This window comes from Lutra lutra, chromosome 18, assembly GCF_902655055.1.
Source record: "Lutra lutra chromosome 18, mLutLut1.2, whole genome shotgun sequence".
Classification (NCBI taxonomy): domain Eukaryota; kingdom Metazoa; phylum Chordata; class Mammalia; order Carnivora; family Mustelidae; genus Lutra; species Lutra lutra.
Window position 1 is genome coordinate 11,449,725 of NC_062295.1, and position 18,343 is coordinate 11,468,067.

General features: G+C 43.7%; 1 protein-coding gene across 6 annotated transcripts in view; it reads left to right on the forward strand.

Moving 5' to 3' along the window:
• MRTFB (myocardin related transcription factor B) overlaps positions 1-18,343 on the forward strand; it is a 250,959-nt gene that overhangs the window by 197,652 nt on the left and 34,964 nt on the right. For all 6 annotated transcript variants that reach the window (XR_007124392.1, XM_047713407.1, XM_047713406.1 and 3 more), the window contains 4 exons: positions 1,554-1,715; positions 3,032-3,210; positions 13,900-14,034; positions 16,453-16,700. Coding sequence is in view for 5 of the 6 variants with exons in the window: in XM_047713407.1 (XP_047569363.1) it covers positions 1,554-1,715; positions 3,032-3,210; positions 13,900-14,034; positions 16,453-16,700 (724 nt within the window). In the remaining variant the exon portion in view is untranslated. The remainder of the gene's footprint in view (positions 1-1,553; positions 1,716-3,031; positions 3,211-13,899; positions 14,035-16,452; positions 16,701-18,343) is intronic.

An 18,343-nucleotide genomic window follows, 5' to 3' on the forward strand; every position in this document is an offset into this window, starting at 1 on the left:
CATCAACCTGAGAGTGATCTGCGCGATCATCGTCTTTCTGGCATAAACCACAGCTGTCATACATCACCTACAGTTTCCATTTAGGGTGGAAAAAACAACATAAAGACACTTGAAAAGCAATCTGAGTTGAAAATCCTAGATTTTGTCATTTTCCCCCAAACAGTGTAGTTGTTAAATTGCCCTAATTTCTTTTTTTAAGATTTTATTTATTTATTCGACAGAGATGACAAGTAGTCAGAGAGGCAGGTGGGGGAGGGGGGAGCAGGCTCCCCGCTGAGCAGAGAGGCCAATGCGGGGCTCTATCCCAGGACTCTTGAGATCATGACCTGAGCCGAAGGCAGAGGCTTAACCCACTGAGCCACCCAGGTGCCCCAAATTGCCCTAATTTGATACCAGTTTATTTTTTTAATGACTCGCCTTTATCAAATCATCCCAAAGTATTTAAATTAGGTTCCCAAGAAATAATTTTATTTTCGAAGCTTATTATTTTCCTATAACATTTAGTTCAACTATGTATCGACATCAGATATGAACTGATAGGAACTGTTTTGTGGACAATCAAGGTTGACTTTCGGTAAGCGTATAACTCAACTGGTGGAAAGAAAAGTGCTCAGCTGTGCTGTAGAGTAGTCTATAGGCCATGGGCTTTTGGCGAGCTTTGGGCTTCAGCCGGGATATTTTACCTGCCAAAAAAAACCTGAGATTACTTATGGGGAATCTCATTCAAAGACCTACTATATACGAGGCAAGTAACGGTCAACTCAGAATTTTGGGTTAACACCTCACCATTTTTTTTTATCAGTTATAAACATTTTTAAGAACAATGTTATAAAATGTTAATGAGAGGTACCAGAAATGCAAGTCACTGACAGAATTACCCAAATGAATGAGGTACGATACTTACGTTAGTTTTGCCTCTGTTGTACAACCCATCCATTTGTAAGTAGATGAGTTGAGGCTTCTTTACGACCAGTAGTTACCCTGTAATTAGATATTTCAGAGTTACATATTTAGAACTAAACCCAGATTCTTAATTATGATGACCGACTCTGAGACACATAGGGATCAGTCTGAGAATACGATTTGTTTGTAGCTCTTCCCATTAACTCCTGCGGAAAAGCTTATAACCTAAGTAAGATCCCGTGGCCCCCGTTTCTAGGCACTGGCTTTGCGGTGCAGCCGGATCTAAACCTGTACTTCTTGAGCCGCGGACCACATCTCCCTTGTCCGTCCTCATATCTCCAGCACCTAATAAATGTGAGTGTGGCCCTCCGGCCAGAAATGAACAGTAGCAGTACCCCGGTTCTGGGCTTCAGTCCATGTTAATTTGAGTCTGAGGGCATTGTATAGACAATATAAAGTGTCCAGGACTAAAAATACATAAATGTATACCAGAGCATTTTCAGATGGTCATTTTCTCTGTCCGTAAATACATCAAGAACACATAAATATGAATTCTTTTAAGCCAGTTTAAATTAAATTCTCTTGGCCTGAAATAACATTATGGAATAGAGTAATGCAAGTAATGGTTAAAACTGTGTTTCTTCTTTTAGAGACATTTGCAGAGCCGTCCCTGCAGGCCACTCAGATGAAGCTGAAAAGAGCTCGACTGGCGGATGATCTGAATGAAAAGATTGCTCAAAGACCTGGTCCTATGGAGCTGGTAGAGAAGAATATCCTTCCTGTAGACTCCAGTGTTAAGGAGGCAATTATAGGTAAGGCCCTAAAAATTTACGCTTTTCTGCGAGAAAGAGGAACTTAGAAGTTTAAAACAAATTTAATCCAAAAAGCCAGCACCAGTCATGAGTGTTGTTTTCTGCGTGAAGTAGAAATTGATTAACACTTGGACCACTTCCCATTATTATTATTTCTTTATGTATGCTAAGACTGGCATCTCTCACCAGTTAATACAAGGATTCCTCTTGTCACATCTGAGGTTGATGTCCTTAGGTTCCGATTTCATTATGATGTTTTCTAAGTTAACTTTTTTACATTACTCTGCTTAATTCCTCTTGTGTTGTTGAAGATTTTTACAGACTTTTCCATTCTGTTTACTTCTAGGAAAGATAAATCGCTTGTTCCGTGTTAGTTCAGCAAAGTAAACAGCACATGAGTACAGATGTGTTTATTAAAAAGGGTAATATCTGTCCTTTCATCCTGATCCTCTTATACTTAGTTAATAATGTTGCCAACTCCTCCCCCCACCCCCAACACACGCACATACATGTACTCTTTTTCTGGCATAAGTTTTAGCAGAGTAAAAAATCTGGAATAATACCACTTACTCAGCAAGCAGTTTTGAAAAGTTAATATCCTACTATAAAAACTGTTATAATTTCCATTAGTCTGGGGACTTGGTATTTTGCATTAGTATGAGTTTAAATCTTAGGCAGTTTCTAGTCAGTGATCCTAAGTAGTACATTCAGTGATTATTCCATTCAGTCCCAAAGAAATGGAGCCCCAAAAGGTAAGACGTCAGTATAACAGGGCCTCTCCCAGAAGTAGGACTCATCAGCAGACACCGAGTCATGGCCCCATTTTCTCTCACACCTGTTAATGTTTTTTTAACAGTTGTATCCAAATCAGGATCCACACAAGGGCCACACGTTGTCTTTGGCTGATGTCTCTCTTAAGTCTTAATCTCCCGCGTGGGTCTTCCTCCTCCTCTCTTTTCTTACCGTGTATCTGTTGGGGAGCAGGCCTTGTTGTGTCCTCTAGCCGGTCCACACGCTGTATCTTACTGAATGCATTCGCATTCCCAGTGTCACTAAAAACTTTTCTTGTCTTCTGTACTTCTGGAAACTGGGAGTGGGATCCAAAGGCTTGATCTGGTCAGGTCTGACTGCTCCCCCAAGTACTCATCATAGGTAGCAGTGCGTTCTTTCCCTGGGAAGTACATTATGTTCAATTTCTTTTTTTCTTTTTCAGCCAGCTGCTTCTGTTCTTGTAATAAACAGTGTTTCTCCTTCTTTATCATTTTAAGCTTGGTATCCCAAGGCCAAGATAAGCTAAAAATCGTTTCTCTCTTTAGGTGTTGGGAAGGAGGACTATCCCCAGACTCAGGGTGATTTCTCGTTTGACGAAGACAGCAGTGACGCCTTGTCTCCAGACCAGCCGGCCAGCCAGGAGTCACAGGGGTCAGCCGCGTCCCCAAGTGAGCCGAAAGTTAGCGAATCTCCGTCTCCTGTGACTACAAGCACTCCAGCCCAGGTAGCGCCTTTCTTGCTTCTCCCGCAACCAGACAGCGCCTTGTTTTATACAACGGGTAATTGCGCTGCTTCTTCCAGAAGAGTCTAATAGACATTTTTTCATCTGTGACACAAACACTGTTAACATTTTTTCAGTAGATTCTTACATTTTATTTCTGTTCTATATCCACATTTTTTATGTTACAAATAGTTGTATAATTTGCTTCTTAAAAATTTTCTCATAACTTTTTTGGGGATATATGATTCGCATACTATAAAGTATACCTTCCCCCTTTTTTTCCTACCATCTTAACCATTTTAAAATGGGCAGCTGAGTCGTGTTAAGTACATTGTTATGCAGCAGATCTCCAGAACCTTTTTGTCTTGCAAAACCGGAACTGTATCCATTAAACAGCAGCCCCCAGCCCCTTCCTCCAGGCCCTGACAATCCCAATTCCACTTCCATTTCTAAGAATTTGACTACTTTAGGGTGGGGGGGATGGGTGAATGGGTGAACTAGGTGATGGGGATTAAAGAGGACACTTAACACCATGAGCACTGAGTCAAGTACAGAATTGCCGAATCACTGTATTGTACCCCTGAAACTAATACAATATTGCATGTTACCTATACTGGCATTTAAATAGATACATATATACATACATACATATGAATTTGACTACTTCAGATATTTCATATAAACAGAATCATACAATATTTGCCTTTCTGTGACTGGCTTATGCACTTAACAAGTGTTTATGGTTCGTTCATGTTGTAGGTTGTAACAGGATCTCCTTTTTTTTAAGGAGATCCTCCTTTTTAAGGATCCTCCTTTTTAAGGCTGGATAATATTCTATTATTTGGATATACCGTATTTTGTTTATCTACTTGTCAGTGGGTCCTGCGTTGCTTCCATGTCTTGGCTATTGTGAAGAATGGTGCTAGCCATGCTTGGAAATACCTCTTCGAGATCCTGCTTTCAATTCTTTGGGTCATATACCCAGAAGTGGGATTGATGGATCATCTGGGAATTCTATTTTTAACTTATGAAGGAAGCTCCGTACTGTTCTCCGTAGTATGGAGAATTTCACACTCCCACCAACAGTATGCAAGGATTTCAGTGTCACCGCATCCTCACGGACACTTACTAATTTATGTTCCTTTGAATAGCAGCCATTCTGGTGGTATGAGATGATATCTAATTGTGGGTTGTTTTGTTTTTTTTTTTAAGATTGTATTTATTTATTTGACAGAGAGCGACACAGCGAGAGAGGGTACACAAGCACAAGGAGTGAGAGAGGGAGAAGCAGGCTTCCCGCCGAGCAGCAAGCCTGATGTGGGCCTCTCGATCCCAGGACCCTGAGATCATGACCTAAGTGGAAGGCAGAGGCTTAAGGACTGGGCCCCCCAGGCGCCCCTCTCATTGTGATTTTGATTGGCCTTTCTCTAATGATTAGTGCTGTTAAGCATCTTTTCATATGTTTGTTGGCCATTTGTGTATCATCTCTGGAGATATATCTATTTGAGTCCTTTGCCCATCTTTAATCAAAGTATTTGTTTTTCTGCTATTACGCTGCAGAAGTTACTTGTATATTCTGGGTATTAAGCCCTTTTCAGATACATGATGAGCAAATATTTTGTCCCATTCTTTGCGTTGCCTTTTTGCTCTACTGATAGTGTCCTTTGAGGCACATAAGTTTTTAAGTTTGGTACAGTGGCATTCGTCTGTTTGGGGGTTTGTTAGCTGTGCATTAGGTATTCTTCTAAGAAATTATGGCCAGGGGCGCCTGGGTGGCTCAGTGGGTTAAAGCCTCTGCCTTCGGCTCGGGCCATGATCCCAGGGTCCTGGGATCGTCCCCCGAGTCTGGCTCTCTGCTCAGCAGGGAGCCTGCTTCCCTTCCTCTCTCTGCTTGCTTGTGGTGGTCTGTCAAATAAATAAATAAAATCTTTTTAAAAAAAAGAAAGAAAAGAAATTATGGCCAAATCCAGTGTCATGAAGCTTTTTCTCTGTTTTCTTCTAGGATTTTTATAGTCTTGGGTCTTACATTAAGGTCTTTTAATCCATGTTAATTTTTGTATATGGTGTAAGAGAAGGATCCATCTTCATTCTTTTGTATGTGGATATCCAATTCTCCCAGCATCATTTACTGACAAGACTGTCCTTTCCACCGTGGCACTTGTGTTGAAGGTCACTGACCATATACATAATAATCTAGGGACTCAGAATTCTGTTGCATTGGCTTATGTGTTTGTCTTTATGCCAGGACCACACTGTTTTGATTACTGTCACCTTGTAGCAAATGTTGAAATCGGGAACTGTGAGACCTCCAACTTCGTTCTTTTTCAAGACTGTTTTTGGCTACTTGGGAGTCCCTGGAGATTCCGTATGAGTATTAGGGTGGATTTTTCTATTTCTGTAAAAAAAAATGGCACTGCAAAAATTCGCCCTTTTGAAATGTCTCATTCAGTGGTTATTCGCAGAGTCACAGAGCTGTGCAACTCTCACCACCATCTCACCACTTCTTGGTAAGATTAATTTTTTCCTCTTAAAAATGAAATTCACTATGAGAGCTTAATGGTGAATTTAGTTACTGTAGTCTAGTGGTCCTCAAGTTGCCTGTAGCGAAAGACTAGTATGTGTTTGCTTTTTAAGTAGTTTGTTTAATTTCCAACTCATTGTGGGCTAATCTTCTTGCGAAATAACAATGCATTAGTAGGGTAGCGGGGCGCCTGACTGGCTCAGCCACACAGCCTGCGACTCTTGATCTCGGGTTGACAGTTTGAGCCCCATGTGGGGTGCAGACATTACTTTAAAAAAAAAAAAAAAGTTGTGGGGTAGCAACAAATCCAATATTTCATATAAACGGAATCAGAGGTCCACAGATCACACCTGGAGTAACTCTGTCACAGATTGCCCTTTGTTTCTTGTTTGCCTGAACTGAGGTTTTTCATATGCTAATTCATTATTATTTCGTGCTGCACGTTTAATTCCATGGCTTACACACATTTTTCTAACATCCCTATTCATTTTTTTTTTTTTAATATTTGACCTAATATAAAGTTCAGGGCCAGTGCAGGGAATATCTTTTGGGTTTTTCTTTTTTTTTTTTTAAGATTTTATTTATTTATTTGACAGAGAGATCACAAGTAGGCAGAGAGACAAGCAGAGAGAGAGAGAGAGACAGAGGGAAGCAGGCTCCCTGCTGAGCAGAGAGCCCAATGAGGGACTCCATCCCAGGACCCTGAGATCATGACCTGAGCCGAAGGCAGCAGCTTAACCCACTGACGCACCCAGGTGCCCTTCTTTTTGGTTTTTAAAAGTCACATTTATAGGGACAACTGGGTGGCTCAGATGGTTAGGTGTCTGCCTTGGGCTCAGGTCAGAATCGGGTCCTGAGATCAAGTCCCACCTCAGGCTCCTTGCTCAGCAGGGAGCCGGCTTCTCCCTTTGCCTCTGCTCCTCCCCCTACTCATGTTCACTCTCTCTCTCCTCTATCTCTGACACATAAATGAAATCTTTACAAAATAAAAAATAAAAGTTATATATACAGATACTTACTTAAGAGAAAATTAGGCTCAAGATACCTTTCTGGCTGGCTTTATTCCAAAATGTGTTGTGACATATTGTGTCCTAAATTATTTTTCAGAACACACAGATAAACACCAGAGGATTGAGTTCTATAGGAAAGTATTCAAATAAAAGACATATTCCCTACCCCCCCAAAAAAGAATTAACACATAATATCTAGGTAAAGAATGATTTTCCAGGTTCTTTCAATCCTGGTGCTAAAACGCTAATGATTTCACACTGTGGACAGTATAATACACTACCATGTTCTTCCTTCAAAACGTACATTTTAACCACCACCCCCCCCCAAAAAAAAGTTCTTCTTTGAAATATGTATTTCTGTGTGGTCTGTAAGAGACTAACACTGCCTTTTCTTGGACTTTTTTCAATTCTGATCAAAGTACAGCTGGAAAGGAATTTGTCACAACATTAATGGAACACACATCACATATTGGAGCTCAATTTATTTTATGCCTAAGCAATTTTTGAACAATGGAAAGCTGCTGAAAATTACCAACAGCCTGCCGCATGTGGGCACCAGGAGCTGTTTCACTGGTGCTTTTAATCCAGAGACTTTTTTCTCTATGCGATTTCTGAAGCCATTTAATTAATCATTTATGTTAAGCCCCCACATGCTTACCTGTAAGTGTGACCTGATAGGATCTGTGTTCATTTTCACAGTCTGTGCTATAGGGATGACCCCGGTGCCAAACTGGAAATAGTGCTGATAGGAAACCTTGTGGGTTACTCAGCGTAACTGAAGTGTGTGAGGACTAGCTTAGGGGACCTTGGGGTACTTTTTCCCATTGTATCTAGTAACCTCCAGGTAGATGACCTTTTCCTAATAATGTAGAAACCTTGGGTTAAGCGAACAAAGAGGATGAGCAAGGTCAGGTAAGCCATGTACACGTGTACTACTTCATTAGTATTAGACTATGTTTTATCTCAAATGCTTATCAATAAAGGAGTGAATTAGGCCATCCAAGATATGGCTCTAATTTCTCCTGTTACCCTTTCAAACTAGCTTCCTATTACTTACTTACCAAGAGGATGCTATCGCTGGTAATGCTTTAGTTTTGAGCTGGGTTCCAGCATTAACCACAAGGTCGTGTTCCATCCTAGTTCCTAATTCCCTTTTCCCATGACCAGTAGGAAAGTGCCTAAAGTGTATATTTGACAGAATAGGCCTTTCCTGTTTATTTATGAACAAATCAAGGTTTATTGACTATAAATGAGATGAGGGATAAAAAATACCGGTCAGCATGTGCCAAGCACTCCTTTGGGCCTAGCACTGAGCCACTTACTTGACGTGTGTTCCCAGGGACAGATGTCATCAAGAGACCACCTGTCTGGCCCGCCCAGGGTTTGAACTAAGGACTTTGTTCTTGTTAAGCCAGCAGTTTGAGATTGTTCCTAAGACCCTTTTCCAGCCCAGCATCCTGTCATCCTCTTATGACTCATCATGGCAACTGCTATTTGCATTCTTTAACAAATGCATACATAACATTATTTAGTCAACTATACAGTCTACACAAGTACCAGAAGTCAGTTACCAAAAATGAATAGTAGTAATTCTAATATTTACTTTGCATCCGCATTCTGGCCCCTAAGAATCACTTTGACTGAGACGTAATCATAAGAACTGAAACTATAAAACTCCTAGAAGAAGACACCAGGGAAAGCTTTATGACGCTGGATTTGGTGATGACTTCTTGGATGTGACACCAAGGCAACAAAAGAAAAAAATACTTGGGCTTTATCAAAATGAGAAACTTCTGTGTATCAAAGGGCACTGTCAACAGAGTGAAAAGCAGCCAATGGAATGGGAGAAAATATCTGCAAATCACAAATCTGATAAGGGGTTAATGCCTAGAACATATACAGAACTCCCCCAACTCAACAGAAAAATAACTAACCAGATTTAAAAATGGGTAAAGGACTAGAATCGACATTTCTCGAAAGGAGATAGGAGCACCCAGGTGGCTCAGTTGGTTAAGCATCTGCCTTTGGCTCAGGTCATGGCCCGGGGTCCTGGAATCAAGTCCCACACTAGGCTCCTTGCTCAGTGGTGAGTCGACTTCTCCCTCTGCCTCTGCCCCTCCCCCACGCTCAAGCTCATTCTCCTTGTCTCTCTCTCAAATAAAAATCTTTTAAAAACAAAGAAAAAAGATAGACAAGGGGCACCTGGGTCAGTTAAGCATCTGATTCTTGATTTTGGTTCAAGTTAGGGTCGTGGGATGGACGCCAGCGTTGGCCTTCATGCCAAGTGTGGAGCCTGCTTAAGATTCTGTCTCTCCCTCTGCCCCTCCCCCCTTAAAAAATTAAGAAAAAACGAACAAACAAATGGGTAGTAACCACATGAAAAGATGCTTAACAGCACGAATCACTAGAGAAATGCAAATCCAAACCACAGTAAGATACCACCTCACACCATTATAATGGCGACTATCCAAAGAACAAAATTAACAAGCATTGATAAGGACGTGAAGAAATTGGAATCATTCTACCTTCTTGGTAGGATTGTGAAATGGTACAACCACTATAGAGAACCGTGTGGTACTTCTCCCAGAAAGCTAAATCTAGAATTACAGTGTGATCCAGGAAGTCTTGTTGTGGGTGTATGGCTCCAAGCGTTGACAGCAGGGACCGGAGCCGGTGTCTGTACGGTCGTGTACAGGGCAGCATGACGCACGACAGCCAGAGCTCGAGGCAGCCCTCGTGTCCACTGACAAATGAAAGCTAAACAAAATGCAGTATATCCGTGTGATAGAGTATCAGTCAGCCTTATAAAAGGAGCTTCTGACCCACATGACAACTTGGGTGCACCTTGAGGACATACAGTAAGTGAAATAAGGCAGACACAGAAGGAAAAACCCGTGGTTCCACTATTACGAGCTACCCAGACCAGTCAGACTTGGACAGAGGGTACAGCATGATTGCAGGGGCTGGTGGGAGGCCAGGATGGGGAATCACTATTTAATGGACAGAGAGTCTCAGTTTCGGAAGATGAGAACGGTCTGGAGACGGGTGTTGGTGACAGTCACAGAACAGTGGGAATGCACGTAATGCCACAGAACTATACACTCTGAAATGGTCCGAACAGTAACTTTCATCTTAAATATATTTTACCACAGTTGTTTTTTTTTTTTTTTTTTAAGATTTATTTATTTATTTATTTGACAGAGAGATCACAAGCAGGCAGAGAGGCAGGCAGAGAGAGAGGAGGAAGCAGACTCCCTGCCGAGCAGAGAGCCCGATGCGGGGCTCGATCCCAGGACTCTGAGATCATGACCTGAGCCGAAGGCAGCGGCTTAACCCACTGAGCCACCCAGGCGCCCCTTACCACAGTTTTTTTAAATAATAGATTTTTTAAATGCAGGACACATGCACATCCTCACTACTAATCAGGTCATCAAGTACCAGCTCAGTATCCACCAGATGTTGTGCCAGAAGATTAATTTAATGTTCAACTGCCTGTACTAAAAATGAAATGCCTAAACCGTTCAGCTGTGCGCTACATAAACAGAGTGGTCAGTGCTAGGTGATAGATTGTAACAAAACTAGAATTTACATAGGAGATCCATCCATTAAATATACAAAGCATGTGTTTTTGATTTGTATTCAGCTCATTTGTACTAGTATTCATTTTATTTGTGTGGGGATTGGAATATGGAAACAATATTTAAAGAATAATTGCATTTTGCATTTCTTATTTGCATATTCCCATCTTAATTAAGATCTCTGCTGCATCCTAAATTAAAAACACATTTATTTTGGATTTAAAATCTACAGTACAAAAAAAGCTTTGTTTTTAAATATCTAATTTCTGCTCCTCTAGATCGCATAAAGAAATCTAATAAAAAAGGAACTTAGCATAGAACGGTGATTGGTCCTTGACAAGTGTATCATCTTTATAGAAGGAACCAGTATAGACACCTGATATGTTATAAAATTTTAATCAGCTTAAACGTTTATTCTGACTTACATTTTTCTTAGTAGCAGAACTTTCCCGTAGCATTTTCTTGGAAGAGAGAAGTCAGTCTTCAAGGTTCAAAGTGCTTTCTTTTTCCTTTTTTTTTTTTTTCCAGTTTTTCTTTTTCAGTTTTATTTTAAAGCCTAAATATTCATGTCTAAATATTAGACAGCAATGTTTTTCTGACATTTCTTGTCATGGTGTCATGATGACAGTTGAAGAATTGGAAGTCATGAGACCTGTAGGTCGGGAACAGCGGTCAGATCCAATAAAACCAAGCAAAGTTTGCAGCTTTTTTGTTTTCTTGGAGAAAAGATTCTGAATCATTTTGAGATTAAATTTTGAAAGTACAAAAGGTGAACTTAGGTCTCAGTGGAAATTTAAACACTTAAGACATTCTTTTAAGATTTTAACGTATTGCTAACTTGACTGGAACAACATAAGTGTAGTATCCTTTATGGCTTGGATATTCTTTTCATCCTTTTTGGAATGCTGGCATTTCACAAGTACTGCTCTTTAGATTTTTTTTTTTTTAACTCTAGCCACCAGGATCCTAATAACATCAAGATAGGATGTAAGATTGTTTGAGGGGTCATTTCTAAAGCATATGAAAGAGACTGGCAGAATGTAAAGAAGAGTTAGACATTTCTCCCTTTTTAACCAGAATGTATCTTCAGAGTAGGTAATACTAATAATCATTGTATCTCAGCTAGCTTATTCTCTGTTTCACTGGGGTCTGTGGCTTTCTGGGTAGCAAAGTCACACCGAAATACCACAAGAGCTAAGAAGATGAGGGTATCAGTAGTCAAGGCTGAAGTTCACTAGGAAACGTCTAGAACTCAAGGACAATCATTTTCATACATATTGTAATGGATACCACATTCATGCTTCTGGATTATTTTTCAGATTTTTAGCACTGACTGCTCTCAAATGCATCATTGCCATCATATCAGTCCCTGGGGGCTGGACTGGTAAAACAGCTTGCCAGGTTTAAAGAATTTATCTACAAGAAATACACACACACACACACACATATAAGTAATATATATATTTATTTATCATATATGCAAATATATATATTCAAATATGCAATTTCTTCTTCATATGCCAATTATATCACAGCCAAGGAATGTTTTTCCCTGTATGAAAACTGACCCAGAGATAAATATCCTCACTTCCAAAAACTGTGCAAAGTGAAAGGGAAACAACTAAAACCACATCCTTTAAAGCACTGATTAGCTGGCCTTGACTGTCCTTTTCATGTCAGAGGTTCACTGAGGCGGCAGCCGGCTCAGGGCCTTTTGGGGGCAGAGATCAGCCTGAAACACAGGTGTCAGGAGTCTCAGATAAGGCCCTTTCTTTCACATCTGTTTGAATGAAATTGAGTACAGTAGTCTCCCCTTATCCACAGGGGATATTGGAAACCACAGATAGTACCCAACACTGTGTATACTGTTTTTTCCTGTATGTACTGACATAAAGTTCTCGTTGTAAGTCAGGCACAGTAAGAGATCAACAGCTATAATAATAAAATAGGGCAGTTCTAACAATATATACTATAATAAAAGTTATGTGAATGTGGTCTTTCACTCTCAAAATATCTTACCGTCCTATACTTGCCCTCCTTTGTCTTGTGGTGACGTTGGAAAGGATATGTGTCTACGTGATGAGATGAAGTGAGGTGAATGAGGTAGGCATGTGACGCAACCTTAGGCTGCTGTTGACCTTGTGACCGTATGTCAGGAGGGTCGTCTGCTTCCGGGCCGCAAATGCCCACGGGCCACTGAAAATAACATAAACCATGGTGGAGGGGGCTACCGTGTAGCCATCTTTAAAAAGCCAACACTGTTCGTTATAATTACTTACAAGCTGAAATCGGTGGCAGAAAGGAAAAGCGAGCTCGGGGAGAGAGCCACATGGGCAAGCAGAGTTCATTGCACACCCACACACATACTCAAGAGCCCCAGCTGGCCTTGAGCGTCTCACCCCGCATGAGTAAAGCCACAAGGAATTTCCATTCACCCATTACACAAATATTTATTGAGTAACTAGTATGTGCCAAGCTTCATATTTCTTGCTGCTAAATAGCCTCTGAGTTCTCAGGTCATTTATTTTAAGGAGGAAAAATACAGTGTGCTATTCTTAAACCCAAATACATCAGCAAAGGAACGGACTTTGATTCTTGTAATGAATTTGAGAGTTGTGTGGGGGGAGTGGAAGTGATAAAGGGAGATATTTTTCCTTAAGACAAGGCTGGTAATAGTGAAGTCCATGTACTAATCACTGCGCAACACTGAACGGATTTGTTACAGTAGTAAGATCTGCTTCCAGTGAGTGAATATGTAAAATCTACTTAAAGTAGACTGTTAGCGTAGATGGGCTGTTGGGTTGTTGATAAAATCTATCAAGGCCTTCCGTAGGGAGCTTCCTTTGTTAACACGGGACTGCAAATTGAGGTTTTGGGGTTGCTCATTTGGCCTCGGTAACAAATTAGCTTCTTGCTCTAGGTGTGAGGGTGCGCCATCAGCGAATCAAGTCGCTGTTAGAAAATGCATTCGGCAGGTGCCCTCCTGTTGTGGGAAATGAGGGTGGGGGATGGCGGAGGGGAGGGCCCATCAGGCTTGGACACGGGGACACAAAGTGTAAAGCAGAGTTAAGGGCCCGTATGTGGAGTGGGCCTCCAGGGAACAGGGGCTTTCTTAGCAAATGCTCTAGGCCCTGGGTCCAGGATGTGCTGACAGCGTTGGGGAGAGCCTGTGACCAAGTCTAAAGATCACACTGGAACTCGCCAGGATTATTACTCCGCTCTGTACAGCAAGAGAACCTCACAAGTGTCCTGTATTGTTCTGATCATTTTTACAAGAGTCTTGGACTTCTCTTCTGCCAAAACAGGGCGGTTCTGACCATATTTCTGAGAAAACACTACCAGGGTGGAGTCAGTCGAACCTCGTTTAGCTTTAGCTTTTCATTGCTATTGGGACAAAGACTGGCTAGCTGAGGTGAAGCATGGTGCTCCACCATCTGGGTCTCAGACATAATAGTATATTTTTCTTTTGTTTTCCGGTGGACTTAAAAAAAAAAAAAATGAGGTCATTCCCTTCTAATTCTGGTTTTTCTAATTTTATGTCATTGAGTTCACATACTTGTTCGCTTTCTGCCTTTTCCACCAGTTTACTTCAGTGTCCCCTGCAGTTCCTGAATTCTTGAAAACTCCTCCTGTGGATCAGCCCCCCACCAGGTCCACCGCACCTGTCGTCCCCACGAATACTGTGTCCTCAGCAAAGCCTGGGCCGGCGCTAGTAAAGGTGGGTCCCTGCGCACACGCTGGTTCGAGGTCTTTACCGGCGGCTTGTCTGCGGGAACACAAAGGCACGTGTCTGCATTGGCCAGCCTGGCTTTCAGTCCGAAGCCTTGAGAACAAAACCACAGGCAGACTTGCTCGATCACGCCTCGGTCTTGGAAACCACCACCTTCCACAAATGCCCTATTGTTCTGTAGTCACAGAAGAACCGCAAAACATTCGGTCTCTGAAACTCCCAGAGCCCTGCAGAAAGGCTATAGGATACATTTTATCAGCAGTTCCCAGTTCTGCCGCCATCCAGGCTGCCAGAATGAAGGAAACCCTGGGACTGGGGTAGGATCGAGCCTCTTAGCGCAGTGCTGGGGAGTCGGGAGCCTCACAAACAGATGTCTTTAATGGGAACGTAATTTCAGACTGTATACACAAGGTCAGCGTCCACGCTGGTCCAGATGTATTACATGACAGGTTAAAGGCTTTAGAAAAGCAGCTGCGTTTTTTGATTTAGCAGAGATTTGGCCGGTCGAAGCCAGGTTTGTTCTCTAGATAAGCTGCAGGTTGGTGGCACTGTTCCCTACATTTGACTGGGCGCAAATAATCCGGCTAGAACAAGCCCCACGGAAGATCAAAATTCTTAATATATAGTGGTATACTTTTAAAGGTTTTTTTTTTTAAGTGTATTTAGAACTGCCGGATGGGGGCAGAGGGGCAGTGATAGAGAATAGTGTCATCGTTTCAGATGTGGCTTTGCCAAACATAGCAGAACACTGATGTCAAACGTTTAGAACGCAAAAAGGACTCTGGAGAGCTAGCCAACCCTCCCAGCACCTTCCAGAAGGGAGGGCGGAAGAAGTAACGAGGCTAGGAAGGATCCAGGCTCCCCAAGGGCAGCCAAGCCTTCTTTCTGCCTCCCCAGATTCCTTGCTTCCATCCACTCTGGCACAGTCGTGGTCCTCGGCCCTCCTGCAGAGAAGGCTCCCTTCTCCAGCCTCTCTGTGTCCGTGCAGCCCAGCGTCTGTGGCCCCAGGGCACAAGTCAGTGTATCTCACCATCTTCCATCACTTAGTACTGGAGCCAGAAATTCCCGAGTGTGGCACGTGGCAGCTGAGCTAATAACATCGGCTCTCCTCCCTTGCCCACATTCCCAAGCGTGTGCCACAGATGGCACAGAGAGCGTTTGGATGCCGACCCATCTGTCCCTGTGGGTGCTGAGTTCTCAGCCTCTCCTGTTCTCTGGGTCTCTCCTCTTCACTGGTGTGTCTGTAGGGAGGGCTTTGACTCTGGGGCCGGAGGCATTGTTGAAGAAGGTGAGGTTCAGAGGCTTGGTCAGGGGTCCCGGAACTGTGCTAGGAGAGGAAGAGACAGGTACACACGAGAAACAGATCACAGTTCGGCGGGGGGGGCGTTCTGAGAGGAAAGCTGTTGTTCCCCACCCTCACTTCGTGGGAGAACATGCCAGTGACTAGGTAACAGCAGATTTAGTCTGAGGCCTACTGGTTACTGTGTGCCTGTCCCCTCCCTTTTCCCGCAGGTGCCTTCCTGATTAGCCAGGTCAGCGGTTTCGTCATTACATAACAGCGTGCCACCTCGGGTTCCCAGACCGCATCCGTTGTTGTCATCACTTTGAAAAGACCAGGAATAAAATCGGTTATTGATAGCACAATAAGCAGATGACGGGGAACTGACTAATACTGTGAGATTACAGTATTTGGGTGTATTTTCCTTAGAAATACGTAACTTGAGGGGCACCTGGGTGGCTCAGTCAGTTAAGTGTCAAACTCTCGATTTGGGCTCAGATCATGACCTCAGGGTCATAAGATCGAGCCCCTCTTGGGGCTCCACGCTGGGCATGGAGCAGCTTAAGATTCTCTCTCTCTGCCTCGGCCCCTGCCGTCTCCTCTTCAAAAGTTAAAAAAAAAAAAAAAAAAAAAAGAAATACATAACTTCATAGTCTGCTCTATTCCATTAGAAGCATTTTTTCTGTTTGTACATATCCGCTCAAGAATGACTCTAGAATATTTTAATGACCATAAAATAGTCCACAGTTACAGTGACGGATCGCTCGTCTTCTCCTGTTTGTAGCTCGAGCCTGTTCTAACTAAGAGGCCTTTGCGTGAGCCCTTCCAGTGTGTCCGCATGAGACACCCGCAGTGACTGTGGCTGAACTTGAATGGATAAGGCTGAGCTGCATAGCCTTCCCTTACTCTAAGGGAACAAGGCGGCAGGAGGAAGTAAGTCCTTAGGAGCCAGATTTCTTGGTCAGAGGAGGCGTCCCCACGTTTTCCTCGCCCTGGAGGCACGCTCGGTCACTCGCCGGCCCGCTGGCGGCCCCGGTGTCCGGGGCCCTCCGCCGCTCGCTCCCGGGTCCCTCAGGCACACGGTGACAGCTTCTCCTAAAACATTCTTCTCTTTCTCCCGAAACCAGCAAAGCCATCCCAAGAACCCCAACGACAAGCACCGCAGCAAGAAGAGCAAGGACCCCAAGCCGCGGGTGAAGAAGCTGAAGTACCACCAGTACGTCCCGCCCGACCAGAAGGCCGAGAAGAGCGAGCCGCAGATGGACTCCAACTACGCGCGCCTGCTCCAGCAGCAGCAGCTCTTTCTGCAGCTGCAGATCCTGAGCCAGCAGCAGCAGCACTACAACTACCAGACCATCCTGCCTGCGCCGCTCAAGTGCGCACGGGGCCGTGGGGCTGCGGGGGGCGCCGGCTCGCGTCCCCGCCCAGGGCCTTCCGCTGCCCAGGCTTCCCCGTCGTGCCCTGGTCCCCGGGAGAGCGGCCGGCAGGCCAGCCCAGTCTCTGTCCCTGAGAGCCCTTCCCCACCTTGCGAGTTAGAGGGGATTCCCACTGCGACCCACCCGGGAAGTTTTTGCCTGTTACTCACCCAAGTAGTAGTAGATGCCGTGAACAAAGCACCCAAGTGTACGACCTGTTGTAAACAGTTAAAAAAAAAAAAAAAGACGAGTGTAGGAGCTGGAGTGGTTGAGAAAGCTTTATGAGAAAGGTGGGATACCTACATGGGAAAGAGCCTGAAACCAGGGAAGGGCCCTTTCAAGCCCAGGGGTGATCGTGTTGCAAGAACAGAGGAAGGACTGGGTGACGTCTGGGCACTGGCTGATGGAGAAAAGAGCCCGGATAAAGAATGTGATTTGCTTTTTTAAGAAAAGTAGAAGACAAAACTGAGTTGAGCCTCCGTCTGGAGGAGCTCGCAGCTAGGCAGCCTTGAATCTGGCCGTGGTAGGTGACTCAGAAGGCTGTCACAGTGGAATCAAAGTGCGAGAAAGAGCGGTTTGATGCTGGTCCTGGAGGGAGTCTGGGAATAGGAAAAACAGAAGTTCCACAACAGAGTAGATGTGAGAAGATGAAAGGGCGTTGATAACGGGAAGGAAGGAACAGATGAGAGATGTTTCAAAGACAACTAAAGGTCTTGGTGGCAACAGCTGTGGAGAAGGAACACATTTCCAGAGTCTGAGCCCAGTTGGGAGGGACGGAAGGAAGTGAGTTCCACCAGCTTCCGAGACTGAATCCATAGCAGGACATCGACTGCAAACTTTAGCTATGCACGGATAGAAATTTCTAGATAGCCATCCTCAGTATGCATTTGCTGGGAAACATAGATATAAATGCAAAGGCCTTACCTTTCGTTTCCCTCAGTTTTCAGGAGAAAGGGATAGTTACATTCAGCTCACAGAAAGAAACTTTAAAAACGATGCAGAATTTCATTAGAAGAAAAAATGTTTTCAGTGATCAAGCCTCTCAGTTTATGATCTGTAGAAACTTGACTCCTGTCTTCTACACGTATGCCAAGCATTCCTCCACAGGGAGCCCTATCTTCTAGGAGTAGGAAAGGAGTAAGACCCACTCAAAAGCTCCTCTGTTGGGAACCATCTCCTCATATGCTAACGATTATCAGTTCACTTTTTTCTTTGAAGATCCTGATAGCTCGAGGAAGATTAGACCTATTAGTCATTCAGACCTTACTGTACAGTACTGAAATCTAAAAGATGAAGAAAGAAGGAATTTGTGTAGCATGTTATTACTTTAAGAGCAAGCAGGCCTGAGTGAGATGTTGACGTTGGAAGGAAACCAGGGAAGACCAAAGAGAATTGGAAGAGTATCAGAGGCAAACGGCCGCTGCTTTACAGCTTTGTCCAGGCCCAGGGAGGCTCCCTCCCCTGCCGCCGCCCTCCTCTGGCAGCAGGCAGCGGGGATGCGAACGTGAACCCTGGCTCCCATCTCTGTGCTCCTTAAGATGCACCGAGCTGCGTGCTCAGCACGTGACCTCACCCTCCTCCTCCTAGTAACTCCAGGAAGAGC